The sequence below is a fragment of the Canis lupus genome, chromosome 3 (genome assembly GCF_011100685.1).
Source record: "Canis lupus familiaris isolate Mischka breed German Shepherd chromosome 3, alternate assembly UU_Cfam_GSD_1.0, whole genome shotgun sequence".
NCBI classification, from domain to species: domain Eukaryota; kingdom Metazoa; phylum Chordata; class Mammalia; order Carnivora; family Canidae; genus Canis; species Canis lupus.
The window spans coordinates 31,477,721-31,498,650 of NC_049224.1; the positions used below are offsets into that span (position 1 = coordinate 31,477,721).

The window sequence follows — 20,930 nt, forward strand, 5'->3', positions numbered from 1 at the left end:
GAATCCAGAAGTGGACCCTCAACGTTATGGTCAACTAATATTCGACAAAGGAGAAAGACTATCCACTGGAAAAAAGACAGTCTCTTCAATAAATGGTGCTCTGAAAATTGGACATCCACATGCAGAAAAATGAAACTAGACCACTCTCTTGCACCATACACAAAGATAAACTCAAAATGGATGAAAGATCTAAATTTGAGACAAGATGCCATCAAAATACTAGAGGAGAACACAGGCAACACCCTTTTTGAACTCGGCCACAGTACATCTTGCAAGATACATCCACGACTGCAGAAGAAACAAAAGCAAAAATGAACTATTGGGACGTCATCAAGATAAGAAGCTTTTGCGCAGCAAAGGATACAGTCAACAAAACTAAAAGACAACCCTCAGAATGGGAGAAGACATTTGCAAATGACGTATCAGATAAAGCGCTAGTTTCCAAGATCTATAAAGAACTTCTTAAACTCAACACCAAAGAAACAAACAATCCAATCATGAAATGGGCAAAAGACATGAAGAGAAATCTCACAAAGGAAAACATAGGCATGACCAACATGCACATGGAAAATGCTCTGCATCACTTGCCATCAAGGAAATACAAATCAAAACCACAATGAGATACCACCTCACACCAGAGAATGGGGAAAATTAACAAGGCAGGAAACCACAAATGTTGGAGAGGATGCGGAGAAAAGGGAACCCTCTTACACTGTTGGTGGGAATGTGAACTGGTGCAGCCACTCTGGAAAACTGTGTGGAGGTTCCCAAAGAGTTAAAAATAGACCTGCCCTAAGACCCAGCAATTGCACTGTTGGGGATTTACCCCAAAGATACAGATGCAATGAAAAGCCGGGACACCTGCACCCCGATGTTTCTAGCAGCAATGTCCACAATAGCCAAACTGTGGAAGGAGCCTCGGTGTCCATCCAAAGATGAATGGATAAAGAAGATGTGTGTTTTTTTTTGAAGTTGTGGTTTATGTATACAAACGAATATTGCTCAGCCGTTAGAAATGACAAATAGCCACCATTTGCTTCAACGTGGATGGAACTGGAGGGTGTTATGCTGACTGAAGTAAGTCAATCGGAGAAGGACAAACATTATATGTTCTCATTCATTTGGGGAATATAAATAATAGTGAAAGGGAATACAAGGGAAGGGAGAAGAAATGTGTGGGAAATATCAGAAAGGGAGACAGAACATTAACACTCCCAAATCTGGGAAATGAACTAGGGGTGGTGGAAGAGTGGAGGGTGAGGGGTGGGGGTGAATGGGTGATGGGCACTGAGGGGGGCACTTGATGGGATGAGCACTGGGTGTTATTCTGTATGTTGGCAAATTGAACACCAATAAAAAATAAATTTATTATAAGAAAAAAATAAACTCAACACCTTAGAAACAAACAATCCAATGATGAAATGGGCAAAAGACATGAACAGAAATCTCACAAAAAAAGACGTAGACATGGCCAACATGCACATAGAAAATACTCTGCATCACTTGCCATCAGGGAAATACAAATCAAAACCACACTGATATACCACCTCACACCAGTGAGAATGGGGAAAATTAAGAAGGCAGGAAACCACAAATGCTGGAGAGGATGTGGAGAAAAGGGAACCTTCTTACACTGTTGGTGGGAATGTGAAATGGTGCAGCCCTCTGGAAAACTGTCTGGAGGTTCATCAAAGAGTTAAAAATCGATCCGTCCTACAACCCAGGAATTGCACTGTTGGGGATTTACCCCAAAGATACAGATGCAATGAAACGCTGGGACACCTGCACCCCGATGTTTCTAGCAGCAATGTCCACAATAGCCAAACTGTGGAAGGAGCCTCGGTGTCCATCGAAAGATGAATCGATAAAGAAGATGTGGTTCCTGTATACAATGGACTATTACTCAGCCATTAGAAATGACACATACCCACCATTTGCTTCAACGTGGATGGAACTGGAGGGTATTATGCTGAGTGAAATAAGTCAATAGGAGGACAAACATTATATGTTCTCATTTATTTGAGGGATATAAATCATAGTGAAAAGGAATAGAAGGGAAGGGAGAAGAAATGGGTAGGAAATATCAGAAAGGGAGACAGAACATAAAGACTCCTAACTCTCAGAAACAAACTAGGAGCGGTGGAAGGGGAGGAGGGCGGGCGGGGTCGGTGAATGGGTGACGGGAACTGAGGGTGGTACTTGACGGGATGAGCACTGGGTGTTATTCTGTATGTTGGTAAATTGAACACCAATAAAAAATAAATTTATTATTAAAAAAAAACAAAGTTAAGACATACTTAGATAATAATACACTTATACTTGGTGACTTCAATCTAGCACTTTCTACACTCCATAGGTCTTCTAAACACAACATCTCCAAAGAAACAAGAGCTTCAAATGATACACTGGACCAGATGGATTTCACAGATATCTACAGAACTTTACATCCAAACTCAACTGAATACACATTCTTCTCAAGTGCACATGGAACTTTCTCCATAAGAGACCACATACTATGTCACAAATCGGGTCTGAAATGGTACCAAAAGATTGGAATTGTCCCCTGTGAATTCTCAGACCAAAATGCCTTGAAATTATAACTAAATCACAACAAGAAGTTTGGAAGGACTTCAAACACGTGGAGGTTAAGGACCATCCTGCTAAAAGATGAAAGGGTCCACCAGGAAATTAAGGAAGAATTTAAAAGATTCATGAAAACTAATGAGAATGAAGATACAAGCATTCTACATCTTTGGGATGCAGCAAAAGCAGTCCTGAGGGGGAAATACATCGCAATACAAGCATCCATTCAAAAACTGGAAAGAACTCAAATACAAAACCTAACCTTACACCTAAAGCAGCTAGAGAAAAAAGAGCAGATAGATCCTTCGCCCAGCAGGAGAAGAGAGTTAATAAAGATTCGAGCAGAACTCAAGGAAATCGAGACCAGAAAAACTGTGGAACAGATCAACAAAACCAGGAGTTGGTTCTTTGAAAGAATTAATAAGATAGATAAACCATTAGCCAGCCTTATTAAAAAGAAGAGAGAGAAGACTCAAATTAATAAAATCATGAATGAGAAAGGAGAGATCACTACCAACACCATGGAAATACAAATGATTTTAAAAACCTATTATGAACAGCTATACGCCAATAAATTAGGCAATCTAGAAGAAATGGATGTATTTCTGGAAAGCCACAAACTACCAAAACTGGAACAGGAAGAAATAGAAAACCTGAACAGGCCAATAACCAGGGAGGAAATTGAAGCAGTCATCAAATACCTCCCAAGACACAAAAGTCCAGGGCCAGATGGGTTCCCAGGGGAATTCTATCAAGCGTTTAAAGAAGAAACCATACCTATGCTACTAAAACTGTTTGGAAAGATAGAGAGAGATGGAGTACTTCCAAATTCATTCTATGAGGCCAGCATCACCTTAATTCCAAAACCAGACAAAGACCCCACCAAAAAGGACAATTATAGACCAGTATCCCTGATGAACAGGGATGCAAAAATTATCAACAAGATACTAGCCAATAGGATACAAGAGTACATTAAGAAAATTATTCACCATGACCAAGTAGGATTTATTCCCGGGACCCCAGGCTGGTTCAACACTTGTAAACAAACAATGTGATTCATCATATCGCAAGAGAAAACCCAAGAACCATATGATTCTCTCATTAGATGCAGAGAAAGCATTTGACAAAATACAGCATCCATTCCTGATCAAAACCCTTCATAGCATAGGGATAGAGGGAACATTCCTCAACATCTTAAAAGCCATCTACGAAAAGCCCACAGCAACTATAATTCTCAAAGGGGAAGCACTGGGATCCTTTCTACTAAGATCAGAAACAAGACAGGGATGTCCACTCTGACCACTGCTATTCAACATAGTACTGGAAGTCCTAGCCTCAGCAATCAGACAACAAAAAGACATTAAAGGCATTCGAATTGGCAAAGAATTCAAACTCTCCCTCTTTGCCAATGACATGATACTGTACATAGAAAACACAAAGGCTTCCACCCCAAGACTCCTAGAACTCATACAGCAATTTGGCAGCGTGGCAGGATACAAAATCAATGCCCAGAAATCAGTGGCATTTCTATACACTAAGAATGAGACTGAAGAAAGAGAAATGAAGGAGTCATTCCCATTGACAATTGCACCCAAAAGCATAAGATACCTAGGAATAAACTTAACCAAAGACGTAAAGGAACCATACCCTAAAAACTATAGAACACTTCTGAAAGAAATTGAGGAAGACACAAAGAGATGGAAAAATTCTCCATGCTCATGGATTGGCAGATTTAATATTATGAAGATGTCACTGTTATCCAGGGCATTTTACACTTTTAATGCAATCCCTATCAAAATACCATGGACTTTCTTCAGAGAGTTAGAACAAATTATTTTAAGATTTGTGTGGAATCAGAAAAGACCCCGAATAGCCAGGGGAATTTTAAAAAAGAAAACCATATCTGAGGGCATCAGAATGCCAGATTTCAGGTTGTTCTACAAATCTGTGGTCATCAAGACAGCGTGGTCCTGGCACAAAAACAGACACATAGATCAATGGAACAGAATAGAGAATCCAGAAGTGGACCCTCAACTTTATGGTCAACTAATATTTGATAAAGGAGGAAAGACTACTACTGGAAGAAAGACAGTCTCTTCAGTATGTGGTGCTGGGAAAATTGGACATCCACATGCAGAAGAATGAAACTAGACCACTCTCTTGCACTAAACACAAAGATAATCTCAAAATGGATGAAAGATCTAAATGTGAGACAAGATTCCATCAAAATCCTAGAGGAGAACACAGGCAACACCCTTTTTGAACTTGGCCACAGTAACATCTTGCAAGATACATCCACGAACGACTGCAAAAGAAACAAAAGCAAAAATGAACTATTGCGACGTCATCAAGATAAGAAGCTTTTGTGCAGCAAACGATACAGTCAACAAAACTAAAAGACAACCCTCAGAATGGGAGAAGATATTTGCAAATGATGTATCAGATAAAGGGCTAGTTTCCAAGATCTATAAAGAACTTCTTAAACTCAACACCAAAGAAACAAACAATCCAATCATGAAATGGGCAAAAGACATGAACAGATAACTCACAGAAGAAGACATAGACATGGCCAACAAGCACATGAGAAAATGCTCTGCATCACTTGCTATCAGGGAAATAGAAATCAAAACCACCATGACTTACCACCTCACACCAGTGAGAATGGGGAAAATTAACAAGGCAGGAAACCACAAATATTGTAGAGGATGTGGAGAAAGGGGAACCCTCCTGCAGTGTTGGTGGGAATGTGAACTGCTGCAGCCACTCTGGAGTAGTGTGTGGAGGTTCCTCAAAGAGTTAAAAATAGATCTGTCCTGACCCAGCCATTGCACTGCTGGTGATTTACCCCACAGATTCAGATGCAATGAAACTCCGGGACACCTGCTTCCTGATGTTTCTAGCAGCAATGTCCACAATAGCCAAACTGTCGAAGGAGCCTTGGTGTTCATCGAAATGTGAATGGATAGAGAAGCTGTGGTCTATGTATACAATGGAATATTACTCAGGCATTAGAAATGACAAATACCTACCATTTGATTCTATATGGATAGAACTGGAGGGTATGATGCTGAGTGAAATAAGTCAATCGGAGAAGGGCAAACATTATATGGTCTCATTCTTTTCAGGAATATAAAAAATAATGAAGGGGAATAAAGGGAAAAGGAGAACAAAATGAGTAGGAAATATCAGAACGGGAGACAGAACATAAAGACTCCTAACTCTGGGAAAGGAACTATGGGTGGTGGATGGGGAGGTGGGCGGTGGGTGGGGGTGCCTGGGTGGCGGACACTGAGGTGGGCTCTTGACGGGATGAGCACTGAGTGTTATTTTATATGTTGACAAATTGAACACCAATAAAAAATAAATTTATAATTAAAAAGATAAAGTAAATCAACTAAAAAAATAAATATATATAAAAGAACAATGTGATTTTCATTTGTTGTTTCTTTTCTTTATATTGTATCTATATAAGATGAAGCATTTTAATGAAATCTATTGGGACATACATTTCACAATATGTAAATAATTAAATCATCATGATATACACGTTAAACTTACACAGGGATATATATCAACTATTTCTCCATATAATTATAAAAAATAAACACCAAAAATAGAACCACACAGAAATATTGAGGCTGAAAATACAATGAGAGAACTGAAAAATTCAATAGAAAGCTTTAGCAGAAGACTCATTTATTCAAAGACAGAATCAGTGAATTCAGACAGGTTATTTGAAATTGGACATTTAGAGGAACAAAAGGAAACAAGAAGAATTAAAGTTAGTGAAGTAAGCTTATGTTAATTATGGGACACAAACAAGCAAAATAACATTCCCATCATGCATATCTATGAGGATAGAGAAAGGAAAAGAAAACTTATTTAAAGAAATTATAGCTGTGAAGCCTGGTTTGCTCAGTTGCTAGAGCTTGCAACTCTTATTATTGGGATTATGAGTTTGAGTCCTGTGTTGGGTGTAGAGATTACTTTAAAATGAAATCTTAAGAGATCCCTGGGTGGCGCAGCGGTTTGGCGCCTGCCTTTGGCCCAGGGCGCGATCCTGGAGACCCGGGATCGAATCCCACATTGGGCTCTCGGTGCATGGAGCCTGCTTCTCCCTCTGCCTATGTCTCTGCCTCTCTCTCTCTGTGACTATCATAAATAAATAAAAATTTAAAAAAAGTTTAAAAAAATGAAATCTTAAAAAAAATTATAGCTGAAAACTTCTCAAATCTTGGATCTTCAGAGAGACATGGACACCAGATACAGGAAGTACAAAAAGACCCCAAGTAAGATCAACTCAAAGAATACCTCAAGGCACATTATAAATGCATTAAAAGTCAAAGACAAAGAAGATCTTGAAGGCAACAAGAGAAAAACAACTCATTACATATCCAACGGCCCCCCCCACCCCCCATAAGGTTAACAGTGGGTTTCTTTGCAGAAACCTTGCAGGGCAGGAAGGAGTGGGATGATATATTCAAAGTGTTGAAAGAAAAAGACTATCAACAAAGAGTACTATAACTGGTAAAATTGTTCTTTAGAATGAAGAAGAGAGAGACATTTCCTGACTACAGAAGCTAAGGGAATTAATCATCACTGAATCTCTTTTACAAGAAATGTTAGAGGAAGATATTCAAGTTGAAATGAAAGGACTCTAAGTAATAATATGAAAACATATAAAAGTATAAAATCACTGGCAAGCCCAAATATATGTCCCAATTCAGAATAACCTAATGCTATAATGGTGATGGATAAGTCACTTTTATCTCTAGCATAAATGTTAGAAGATAATAGTATTAAAAACGAAACAACTATATCTATAATAATGTGGAGTGTTCTGTAAATGTCAATTATATCCAGTTGATTACATTTTTCAGTTCTTCTATATCCTTGATTAATTTCTATCTACTAATTATTACTGAGAGGAGTATGGGAAGCTATCAATTATAATTGTAGATTTTCTCTTTCTTCTTTTAATTTTACAAGTTTTTACTTATATATCTCATAACTGTGTGAAGTGCATATATATTTAGGATATCTTCTTAGTGAATTGACCTCATTATGATTATGAAGCATTTCTCTTTATCTCTTGAATTTTCTTTGCTCTGGAGTCTACTTTGTCTGATATTAATATGTACATTTCTTTCTTTCTTTCTTTCTTTCTTTCTTCTTTCTTTCTTTCTCTTTCTTTCTTTCTTTCTTTCTTTCTTTCTTTCTTTCTTTCTTTCTTTCCTTATTCTTTCTTTTAAGAAAATATTTATTTGTTTATTTTAGAGAGACAGGGAGGTGGGGGAAGGGCAGAGGAAGAGGGAGAGAGAATCTCAAGCAGACTTCCCACTGAACATGGAGCCCAGTTCAGGGCTTGATCTCAGGACCCTGAGATTATAACCTGAGCCAAAATCAAGAGTCAGATGTTTAACCAAGTCACCAAGGTGCCCACATCTTTCTTTTGATTAGTGTTTATGTCTTTTTCTATTATTTACTTTTAACTTACTTAAATCATTATATTTGAAGAGTTTGTTGTAGGCTGCATGTTATTAGGTCATTTAGAAAAAATCCATTCTAGGGTAGCCCGGGTGGCTCAGCAGTTTGGCGCTGCCTTTGGCCCAGGGCGTGATCTTGGAGTCCTGGGATCGAGTCCCATGTCAGGCTCCCTACATGGAGCCTGCTTCTCCCTCTGCCTGTGTCTCTGCCTCTCTCTCTCTCTCTCTGTGTCTCACATGGATAAATAAATAAAATCTTAAAAAATTCCTAAATAACATGTTTGGATCATTTACATTTAATGTACTTACTGATGTGTTTGGATTTAAATCTATCTTTTGGTTATTTTTCCCTCATTCTTTCCCCTGTTTTAGTTCCTTCATTTCTCTTTTCATGCTTACATTTGGGCTATTTGAAAAATTTTTTGGTATTCCATTTAAATTCATTTATTTATTATGATTTTGACAGTATCTCTTTAATGTATAAAACAATTTCTGAGAAATTACAATACACATATTTAACTTTTCCCAGGCTACCTAAAGTCAAGAATTTACCACTTTATTTCACTCAGCTCAATACCCAGTCAATCAGAAAGACAATCATTGTATGATTTTACTTATATGTGGAAGTCACCAGAGAAGGAGAAAAACCATGAGAGACTTTTAACTATAGGAAACAAACTGAAGTGCTGGAGGGGAGGTGAGTGAGGGCTGGGGTAATTGGGTGATGGGCATTAAGGAGGACATGTGATGTAATGAGCACTGGGTGTTATATACAACTGATAAATTATTGAATACTACATCTGAAACTAGTGATGTACTATATGTTAGCTAACTGAATTTAAAGAAAGAATGTACCACTTTAAATAGAATATAGAAATCTTTACATCATATATTTCTTTTCCCTCTCCACTTTACCCTTCAAAACATCAATCCTTAAAAACTTTGGATGCTGTTTCCTAAGGTATTTTTAGGCATCCCTTTTACTCTCAGCCTCCTTTGGTTCATCTACAAAATGATGCTAAAGCCAAGGCACACTATAGGACCCTAAAAGTTTTGACCATAGCTAACATGGCTCAAGATTCCTACTCTTCTGAATCTTCCCTTAAGAGGAGATTGGATATTCACTCTGTTAGGGATATCCTTGGTAATAGTTTTCACTTTAATTTCCTAACTGGAAGGACAGATAGAGTCAGAAATATCATCCCTGGAAATCCTTTTTGAATTAAGTGTGTAAAGGAGATAGTTTTAGAATTGTCAGAACAATAAAAATGAGTGAGAAAATTGTCTGAAACTTGAGAAAAGATGGTCTTATTGCAAGAGTAGAGCTTTATTGCAAGATGTAATTATTAGCATCTTTGGGAAAGCATCTAATATATCTGATTTTTTGGACAATTTTCTGAAAGACTTTGATTAAATTAAGAGCATCACATATAAAAGCTAAACTTTACTAGAAGCCCAGGAACATGGGCTTGTGACATCCTAGTAATTTTATTCAGATACTCCCTTCTTATACTCAGACTAACAGTGTTATCCAGTGGCAAATCTTTCCTATAAAGTTTATTTACTAAGGGGCTATATTTATATTTTTAAAATTATATTAGAAATTAAAATAGAACTTAAAAATATATATATTATTTTAAAATAAGTATAATAAATACATTTCTTCTTAGCACAAATAATGTATTTTTATTTTAAATAACTATAATCTCAAAATAATGTGAAGAGTTTGTCTAGCTAAAAAGTCTGTTAACTAGAAACAAATATGTGAACTGTTTTTTGGGAAAAGTTACCCCTCATTCACAGCTTTGAAACATAATTTGACACCTCTTTATGATAAATTCATCTGAAGTGTTGCTTTAATGAGAGGGTTAGAGAAGCTCTCCTTATGTTTCATGGGGAGGAATTCATATTGTTGATTTTTCATTGAGTTTGAGATTTTTACATTCACCAAATGCTCATAACCTTTTTGATGACATCCTTGAAGGCCTGTTTTACTTGTTTATTCCTTAAAGTGTAAATGAATGGGTTCAATAAAGGGGCAACTGAGGTATTGAGCACAGCTACCCCCTTATTGAAGGCAACTCCTTCTTTGGCTGAGGGTTTTATATACATGAAGATGCAGCTGCCATAAGAAAGGGCAATGACAATCATGTGGGAAAAACATGTGGAAAAGGCCTTTTTCCTTTGCTGAGCAGATGGGATCTTGAGGATGGTCCAGATGATGCTTGTGTAGGAGAGAATCACCAGCACCAGGGTGACCACCAACGTCACAGCTGCTAAGATAAAGTCAACCAGCTCTAAGAGTCTTGTGTCTGAGCAAGATATTTCTAGCAGGGGTCCGTAGTCACAATAATAATGATTCAGTATGTTGGAGGCACAGAAATCCAGCTGACTGGTCAGGATGATTGGGGATATGATGATTAGAAATCCAGCCAACCAAGAGAAGAAAACCAGCTGAATGCAGACTCTGTTGCTCATAATGGTCATGTAATGCAGGGGTTTGCATATAGCCACATAGCGGTCATAGGACATGGCAGCCAGAAGGTAAAACTCTGTGGCTCCAAAGAAGATGGCAAAGAAATACTGAGTGAAGCAGCCAGCAAAGCTAATGCTCTTGTTGCCAGTTGTGATGCTGAACAGCAGCCTAGGAGTAAAGGTGGTTGTAAAGGAAATTTCTAGGAAGGAGAAATTCCGGAGGAAGAAATACATGGGAGTCTGGAGGTGTGAGTCCAGTAGTGTAAGTGTGATGATTGTGAGGTTTCCAATGATGCTGAATATGTAGGTGAGGAAGAGAAATAGAAAGACTACAAATTGGATCTCTGGGATTTCTGTTAGTCCCAGGAGAATGAATTCTGTCAGAAGGGTTTGGTTTTTCATTGCTAACATTTGCTGCCTATAAAAGTACAAAGGAAAGAAGTCAGTGATGAGAATGGAAGAGGAGCTACATTTAGGAGTAGCTAAGCCTTTTCATTGAATTGGTTCAAATATCTACTTTCTGTCCGCTTGACTCAAGTGAGAGTTTCTATTGCACAGAGAGTGTCTTTTCACAAGAATTATTTTTAAAAAGTTCTCATGGAGAGGGTGCGTGGGCAGCTAAGTTTCTGACTTTGATTTTGGCTCAGGTCATGATCTCAGGGTCGTGGGATTGAGTTGCACATGGGTCTCCAGGTCAATTTCTTTCTGACTCTTGAAAATACAAACAAGTCACAAACATTTTTATTTTACTATCCTTTACAATAAAAAGCATTTAGTATATTGTTTTACTTGGTTATAACTATGATAATAATGAATAATAACTGTTGTGGGGCACCTGGATGGTTTAGTCAGTTAGGTGTGCAACTCTTGACTTTGACTCAGGTCATGATCTCAGGGTTGTGAGATTGAGCTCCACCTTGGGCTCCCCACTGGGCATGGAGCCTACTTAAGAGTCTCTTTCCCTCTTGCTCTGCCCCTCCCTCCTCTAAAAAATTGAGGACTTAATAGGTGCCCAACCTTATCGTTATTTTATTTGATTCTCACAAGACAGGTGCTATTACTATCTCCATCTTGCAGATGAGGTTTGGAGCAGTTGATAAATTGTTCCGAATCCCACAGCTAGTGTATTGTAGAGCAGAATTCTAGCCCACTGTTGCCTAATCCATAGTCTGCACACTCAACTGCCAGGTAGTGCTGATTTCCCATCTTCATCCAGGGGCAGAACAATTACAACTATTATCTGAATCTTACAGATCAGACAATGTGCATTAGTGATCCTATGAGGATAATAGTGGTGATTATGATGAAACTGAGGTTGGGAAAGTTTTAGTGATTTGGCCAAATACATACAGCCAACAAATTCTTCTATTCTAAAATACACATGGATCAGAACTGCATCTTTATTTTTTAACATATTTATTAAACAGTGATTGTGTATTCTTTAGAAAACTTCTGTATATTTATATTTTGTCTCTACATTGACTTTGATTTTTTCTACTAGTATTTTCTTAATTTCTACCTTTAAGCAATGACTCTTAACTAGTTTTCCCCTCCCTTCTCCAGGCTCTAATGTCTCTGTCTCTGGCTGCACTTTCTCCTAAATACATTTTTCAGAAGTTGTTTGCCAGCTTTAGTTTCTAAATGAGTGAAATAATCCTGTCTTACATCTATATCATGGTGCCTCTTAAATGGCTATTCCTAGGCCTGAATTCTTATTTCATTTTTAGTCCCATATTTTTAACTCTCTATAATACATTATCTTTTGGGCATATTCTGCTCAAATTAAACTTAATATTTTAAAATATATCTCAGCATCATTTTTCACTATGATGAAACCTATTTAAAATTCCAAACTCCTTGATAGGCTTTTTGGTAAATGTCAAGAAATTTACTTTTGAAAAACTAACTCTTAAAAGTCATTTAATAAGTGTTGGTTCTCTTGCTTTTTCCCTGCTTTTAAGGTACTTAAAAAGCAGTCTATTTTTGGAAAGATGTCATATATGCATAAAGTAGAAAATGGCTAATTCCTGAATAGAATGCATCATTATATTAATTATTATTTTTAAAATATTATTTTATAAAAACTTAGTTCTGTCACCCCCAAGTTTTCTATCAGAAGCTAGTTGAACAAGTTCTCTTTCTAGAGTATTGATATATATTCAATTTCCTGTATATTTAACCATACACATCCCAAAGGAAATTTTTACTATTGTCAGGCAAACTTTTAATTGGAAGATACTTCATACATTGATCTTGAAAGACATGTGGCTCAAGCTACCAGAGTCTTTCTCTGTTTCTGTAGTCAGGACACTATAGAAATGAAACTTTATCTCTTCTTCTACTTCCAGCAGATCTTATGCAAGAGGAGAGAGAAAATTAGTAAATTGAGTCCAATTGCTAAGCACTATTATCTGAGTAACACAACCTGAATAGACAGAGTGTAATTAGTACTCGTGAGATGCTTTATGGAATTATAAAAAATTGTGGTAAAAAACATGGAACATAAAACTTACTATCTTAGCCATTTCTAAGTTCAGTAATGTTAATTATATTCACTTTGATTTGCAACAGATCTCCAGAATTTTTTATCTCATAAAACAAACTCTGTACTCATTAAACAACTCCCCTTTCCACCTCCCTCCTACCCCTGGTAAGCACCATTCTATGTTCAATTTTTATGAATCTCACTACTTTAGTTAGCTCATATAAGTAAAATCATACAATATTTGTCTCTTTGTGACTTGGTATAATATTCTCAAGGCATTTCCTTCTTTTTAAAGGCCGAATAATATTCCATTGCATATACATATCACATTTTGTTTACCCATTCATCTGTTGATGAATGTTTTTGTTGCTTCTGTTTTGGTTATTGTGAATAATGCTTCTATGAACATGAGTGTGCAAATATTCAAGATCCTGCTTTAAAAAAATTCTTGCTTTCAGTACTTTTGACTATATAGCCAGCAGCCTATCTTGCTGAATCATATGGTAACTCTATTTCTAGTTTTTTGAGGAACCAATGTACTGTTTTCCATAGTGGCTGTATTCTATTTGAATTTTTACACCAAAATGAATATCTGGGGCAGCCCAGGTGGCTCAGCGGTTTAGTGCCACCTTCAGCCCAGGGCATGATCCTGGAGACTTGGGATCAAGTCCCATGTCGGACTCCCTGTATGGAGCTTGATTCTCCCTCTGCCTGTGTCTCTGCCTCTCTCTCTCTCTCTCTCTCTCATCTCTCATGAATAAATAAATAAAATCTTTAAAAAAAGAAAATTAACTTAAAAAAACAAAAAAAAATGAATATCTAAATATCTGTGACACAACATAAATGCAGAGAGATGCCTAATTCTAAGATAAAAATTAAATAAATGCTTTCTATTCAGGCATTATCTATTTTATCTTTTACATGTATATATCACCTTTACAAAAATGGACTATAAATTCCTTAAGATCAGGGGAAGGACAGAAGAACCAACACTTCCTGAATGACTCTAGTACTGGTTTATGCTAGGCTCATCATAAATATATTTATGGTATATGTTTGGTATTTATTTTGGTATTCTTTTATTTCCCAACAACAGTGGCAAAAACATACAATATGATCAAAATAGGTAGTTGTTACAAAAAATGAAAAAAAGATCCTGCTCTTTTTTTTCTCTTTATCTCCCTTAGTTTATTCTCCATTTACCCTTTTATCTTTGGCAATTTGCCACATATATTGTATACTTTTTCTTGCCTTGTTTTGGTCTAGTAACTGATAGGAACTTTCCAGAGCCAGTTTAGGGTAAAGTCGCTTGAATACATAAATTGTTACTATTTCCTTCTCTATTCCACTGATGAATGGTCACTAAGTCATGAATATTACCTGGTTCTGCTGGGATTTTGAGTGGAGACCCAGGCCTCTATCAGCAAGGTTGTATTTTGAGATTTTCCTTTTTCATAGTTGGTGCTCTTCCATCACCAAATAATAAAAATATGTATTTCTTCTATTTGTAATTGAAATTTGAAATTACTTAATGAGTTAAGGTTTGTTTGGGCACAGAACTCCCAGTGCTTAGTTTTCAGGATACTGAGCTGTCTGTCACGGAAAGAAAGAGAAACTTCAGACATCAAATGATTTCAAGGGAGAGCTTTCAGGAACTACTTAAAATGCTTACCACTGACTCTCAGAGAGAAGTGTTCATGTGCACCTGGACTCCTCCATCCTATCTCTCTAAGCCTCCTGGATAAGCTGAGTCACTTTTCTTGCCATACAAGTATAGCCTCAATGCAGAACCAGGAAAAGGGCTATCAGATTACTTGGTCATAATCTTTTCCAGAAAGGTCAGCGATTTTCCCAAGAAAAGCCTTGAATGTCTAGAATCCTGTGGGTGTCTTAATATTCTGATATTCTAAGTTTCCTGAAATAAAGAAATCCTAAGCCCCTGGGATCCTAAACCCTGTACTGCTGAGCTGTGTGCCTATCTGGAACACCAGAGAGCCATCTTTGCTGTTGTCTCCGAGAATATCATAATCTCAAGGATGTGTGAAAAAGGTCATGCCATCCAATGATGTGAATGACTAGGCTCTTGTACTTCCTAACTATGAATTTCTGGTCTTTGATGAATAGCTTAGTTATCATTACAAGACATCACATTTATGTTCCACTTAAGTTCTGTAATAAATCTACTTCAATAATATTACAAATCATTGTAGCATTGTTTGTTGTTGTAAAAAGTTGGAAATAATCTAAATTTCCACCAGTAAGGAAAGGACAGAATAATTTTGGCACATGCAAACTACAAAATGTGACAAACCAATAAAAGCAAGATGGAAATATTGTATATCAACTAACTGGAATTTATTTATTTATTTATTTATTTATTTATTTATTTAAACTCACTTGGAAAGATATATTTGGTATGGTGCTATGTGAACAAAGAAAGCTGCTGAACTGTAGTATATTTTATGATCCCACTGGGTAAAAAAGACATTTTTATATCTATGTATCTTATATCTTATATAAAACTATTTTTATGTGCATAGTCATGTAGATCTGGGACAATAAGTTTAAACAGTATTGCCTTTATGAAGTTAGATGGGGGAAGTGAGGGACATATGGGGAGCTATCTTCTTTTCCTTTATACTTGTCTATATTGTATAAATGCTATAAGTTACTTTTGAAAACTGAAGTATAGTTGACATACAATTTGATATTAGTTTCATATACAAAATAGTGAATTGACAATTCTATACATTACCCAGTGCTCACCACAGTAAATATAGTTAAAGATCTGTCACCATATAATGTTATTTCAACATTACTGGCTATATTTCCTATGCTATGCTTTTCAAACCCATGACTTTTTAATTTAATTTTTAAAAAGATTTTATTTATTTATTCATGAGAGACACACAGAGAAAGAGGCAGAGACATAGGCAGAGGGAGAAGCAGGCTCCATGCAGGGAGCCCAATGTGGGACTCGATCCCCGACCCTGGCAGGTGCTTAACTGCTGAGCCACCCAGGTGTCCCTGATTTATTTATTTTTTAAGTGGAAGTTTGAACCTTTTAATCCCCTTCACCTATTTTACCCATCCTATCACCCCTCCCCTCTGGCAACCATCAGTTTTTTCTCTATTTATGAGTCTGTTACTGTTTGCTTGTTTTTAAATGTAAGTGAATCATGAGATATTTGTTTTTGTCTCACTGACTTATTTTACTTAGCGTGATATTCTGTAAAACCATCAACAAAATGAATAGGCAACCTACTGAATGTGAAAAGTTACATTTTAATAAAAAAAACACAGTTACATGATTTCATGTTCCATAAGCTCAAAGAGTTAACATTGGTATAATTATAAACTGAGAATATACTTACACTTAACTTTCAGGGCAAGTTCTGCAGGGTATTACCCATATATGTCCATGGGATGAATCACAATTAGAAGTCTGATGTGAGTGAATGGTGGCATAAAACTGAAATTGTTGGTTTTCTCACCACTACTTATTGACCTAATTATTCACAAAAGTTCCCAAACTTATGAAAATTTAATAGGAAAAATCCTACTCATCCTGCTTTATATCAGCTTAGCTGTCATTTGCCACTTCTTCATTCCACCATAATTTAAAATACACCCTGGCCTCACACCCTTGAGATGTGATTTATTTACATTAAGCATACTTAAGTAGTGATATTCAGAGCATCCTCATTCAAAGTCTTATTTCTTCTCTTCTGACTTGTTTGAGGATGAGTATGTGTGGCTTGTGATTTTATAACATACTGAAGTGTATTTTAAATGTTCTATTCAGAAGAGACCTCAGCATGATCAGTTAAAGAAGGAAATCAAAGATCCCAGGAGGCCAACCTTCAGAGCACACTAATGAACCCTCTTTTCTTGGGAACTCTGGAATTGAACTTCTAATAAGGAGTTGGGGAAGAAATCCAAAGGGACTCTGAGGAAGTTAACAGGAGACTGTCAGTGTAGTACAAAAGCCACGTGGGAACCAAGTAATGATAATGATTAATAACAGGAAATAGAAAACAACTTTTTTTTTTTTTAAACAGCATGTTTTTTGAGAAGTTTGCTATATGCTGGGCATAATGCTAAAGATACCTTTGTTATATTTAATGATGACTGCTTCAATTTCCTCCGTGGTTATTGGCCTGTTCAGGTTTTCTATTTCTTCCAGTTCCAGTTTTGGTAGTTTGTGGTTTTCCAGAAACGCGTCCATTTTTTCTAAATTGCCTAATTTATTGGCATATAGCTGTTCTTAAGATGTTTTTAAAATCGTTTGTATTTCCTTGGTGTTGGTGGTGATCTCTCCTTTCTCATTCATGATTTTATTGAGTCTTCTCTCTCTTCTTTTCAATAAGGCTGGCTAATGGTTTATCTATCTTATTAATTATTTCAAAGAACCAACTCCTGACGTTGTTGATCTGTTCCACAGTTCTTCTGGTCTCGATTTCATTGAGTTTTGCTCGAATCTTAATTAACTCTCCTTTTTTCTAGCTCCTTTAGGTGTAAGGTTAGTTTTGTATTTGAGTTCTTTCCAGTTTTTGGGTGGCTGCTTCTATTGCAATGTATTTCCCTCTCAGGACTGCTTTTGCTGTATCCCAAAGGTTTAGTTTGTATGTTTGTTTGTTTGAATTGCTTGGATTAATAGACAGCAACACTTTCTTTATTTTTTATAAAATTATTTTTATTGGTGTTCAATTTGCCAACATATAGAATAACACCCAGTGCTCATCCCTTCAAGTGCCACGTAGGTGCCCGCCACCCAGTCACCCCCACCCCCTGCACACCTCCCCTTCCACCACCCCTAGTTCATTTCCCAGAGATAGGAGTCTTTCATGTTCTGTCTCCCTTTCTGATATTTCCCACTTATTTTTTCTCTTTTCCCCTTTATTCCCTTTCACTATTTTTTATATTCCCCAAATGAATGAGAACATATAATGTTTGTCCTTCTCTGATTGACTTATTTCACTCAGCATAATACCCTCCAGTTCCATCCACGTTGAAGCAAATGTTGGGTATTTGTCATTTCTAATGGCTGAGTAATATTCCATTGTATACATAAACCACATCTTCTTTATCCATTCATCTTTCGATGGACACTAGGGCTCCTTCCACAGTTTGGCTATTGTTATGTGTCTGTTTTTGTGCCAGTACCACACTGTCTTGATGACCACAGCTTTGTAGTACAACCTGAAATCTGGCATTGTGATGCCCCCAGCTATGGTTTTCTTCTTTAAAATTCCCCTGGCTATTCGAGATCTTTTCTGATTCCACCCAAATCTTAAAATAATTTGTTCTAACTCTCTGAAGAAAGTCCATGGTATTTTGATAGGGATTGTATTAAACATGTAAATTGCCATGGGTAACACTGACTTTTTCACAATATTAATTCTTCTAATCCATGAGCATGTAATATTTTTCCATCTCTGTGTCTTCCTCAATTTCTTTCAGAAGTGTTCTATAGTTTTTAGGGTATAGATCCTTTACCTCTTTGGTTAGGTTTATTCCTAGGTATCTTATGCTTTTGGGTGCAATTGTAAATGGGATTGACTCCTTAATTTCTCTTTCTTCAGTCTCATTGTTCGTGTATAGAAATGCCACTGATTTCTGGGCATTGATTTTCTTTTTTTTCTTTTTTTTTGCCTTTGGGCATTGATTTTCTATCCTGCCACGCTACCAAATTGCTGTATGAGTTCTAGCATTCTTGGGGTGGAGGCTTTTGGGTTTCTATGTAGAGTATCATGTCATCGGTGACGAGGGAGAGTTTTACTTCTTCTTTGCCCATTTGAATGCCTTTAATGTCTTTTTGTTGTCTGATTGCTGAGGCTAGGACTTCCAGTACTATGGTGAATAGCAGTGGTGAGAGTGGACATCCCTGTCTTGTTCCTGATCTTAGGGGAAAGGCTCCCAGTGCTTCCCCATTGAGAATGATATTTGCTGTGGGCTTTTTGTAGATGGCTTTTCAGATGTTGAGGAATGTTCCCTCTATCCCTACACTCTGAAGAGTTTTGATCAGGAATGGATGCTGTATTTTGTCAAATGCTTTCTCTGCATCTATTGAGAGGATCCTATGGTTCTTGTTTTTTCTTTTGCTGATGTGATGAATCACATTGATTGTTTATCGAATGTTGAACCAGCCTTGCATCCTGGGGATAAATCCCACTTGGTCATGGTGAATAATCCTCTTAATGTATTGTTGTATCCTATTGGCTAGTATCTTGCTGAGAATTTTTGCATCCATGTTCATGAGGGATATTGGTTTGTAATTCTCCTTTTTGGTGGGGTCTTTGTCTGGTTTTGGAATAAAAGTGATGCTGGCCTCATAGAGTGAGTTTGGAAGTACTCCATCTCTTTCTATCTTTCCGAACAGCTTTAGTAGAATAGGTATGGTTTCTTCTTTAACCGTTTGATAGAATCCCACTGGGAAGCCATCTGGCCCTGGACTTTTGTGTCTTGGGAGGTATTTGATGACTGCTTCAATTTCCTCCATAGTGATCGGCCTGTTGAGGTTTTCTATTTCTTCCAGTTCCAGTTTTGGTAATTTGTGGCTTTCCAGAAATGCGTCCATTTCTTTGAGATTGCCTAATTTATTGGCGTATAGCTGCTATAATAAGTTTTTAAGATTGTTTGTATTTCCTTGGTGTTGGTAGTGATCTCTCTTTTCTCATTCATGATTTTATTAATTTGATTCTTCTCTCTCTTCTTTTTAATAAGGTTGGCTAATGGTTTATCTATCTTTTTAATTCAAAGAACCAACTCCTGGTTTTGTTGATCTGTTTCTCAGTTCTTCTGGTCTCTATTTCATTGAGTTTGTTCTAATCTTCAGTAACTCTCTTCTTCTGCTGGATGAAGGTTTTATTTGCTGTTCCTTCTCCAGCTCCTTTAGGTGCAAGTTTAGCTTTTGCATTTGAGTTCTTTCCAATTTTTGGATGGATGCTTGTATTGTGATATATTTACCCTTCAGGGAAGGGAGAAGAAATGGGTAGGAAATATCTGAACGGGAGACAGAACAGGAAGACTCCTAACTCTGGGAAACGAACTAGGGGTGGTGGAAAGGGAGGAGGGCAGGGGGTGGGGGTGAATGCGTGACGGGCACTGAGGGGGGCACTTGATGGGATGAGCACTGGGTGTTATTCTGTATGTTGGCAAATTGAACACCAATAAAAAATAAATTTATTATTAATAAAAAAGAAATGCGAAAAAAAAATATTTCCCCTTCAGGACTGCTTTTGCCATATCCCAAAGATTTTGAACGGTTGTATCTTCATTCTCATTAGTTTTCATGAATATTTTTAATTCTTCTCTGATTTCCTGGTTGACCCTTTCAACTTTTAGCAGGATGGTTTCTAACCTTCACGTGTTTGAAATCCTTCCAAACTTCTTCTTGTGTTTTAGTTCTAGTTTCAAAGCATTATGGTCTGAAAATATGCAGGGGATGATCCCAATCTTTTGGTATCAGTTAAGACCTTATTTGTGACCTAGTATGTGGTCTATTCTCGAGAAAGTTCTATGTGCACTTGAGAAGAATGTGTATTCAGTTGCGTTTGGATGTAAAGTTCTGTAAATATCTGTGAAATCCATCTGGTAAATGTATCATTTAGAGGTCTTGTTTCATTGGAGATGTTGTTCTTATAATATCTATCAATTGTAGAAAGCACTGTATTCAAGTCTCCAACTATAAGTGTATTATTATCTAAGTATGTCTTAACTTTGGCTATTAATTGATATACTTGGGAGCTCCCACATTTGGGGCATAAATATTCATGACTGTTAGATCTTCTTGTTGGATAGATCCTTTAAGTAGGTTATAGTGTCCCTTTTCATCTCTTACTACAGTCTTCGGGATAAACTTTAATTTATCTGATATGAGGATGGCTAGCCCTGCTTTC

At 36.9% G+C, this 20,930-nt stretch overlaps 1 protein-coding gene across 1 annotated transcript; it reads right to left on the bottom strand.

Annotated features, from left to right (window-relative positions):
• Nucleotides 1-10,013: 10,013 nt before the first annotated feature.
• OR6C63 (olfactory receptor family 6 subfamily C member 63) lies at nucleotides 10,014-10,955 on the bottom strand. Its single transcript, NM_001388819.1, has one exon. The coding sequence runs from the start codon at nucleotides 10,953-10,955 to the stop codon at nucleotides 10,014-10,016; it is 942 nt and encodes a 313-aa protein (NP_001375748.1).
• Between the last annotated feature and the right edge of the window lie 9,975 nt (nucleotides 10,956-20,930).

Excerpts from the sequence above, each read along its gene's own strand:
- OR6C63 (NM_001388819.1), bottom strand. The coding sequence starts at position 10,955 with ATGTTAGCAATGAAAAACCAAACCCTTCTGACAGAATTCATTCTCCTG.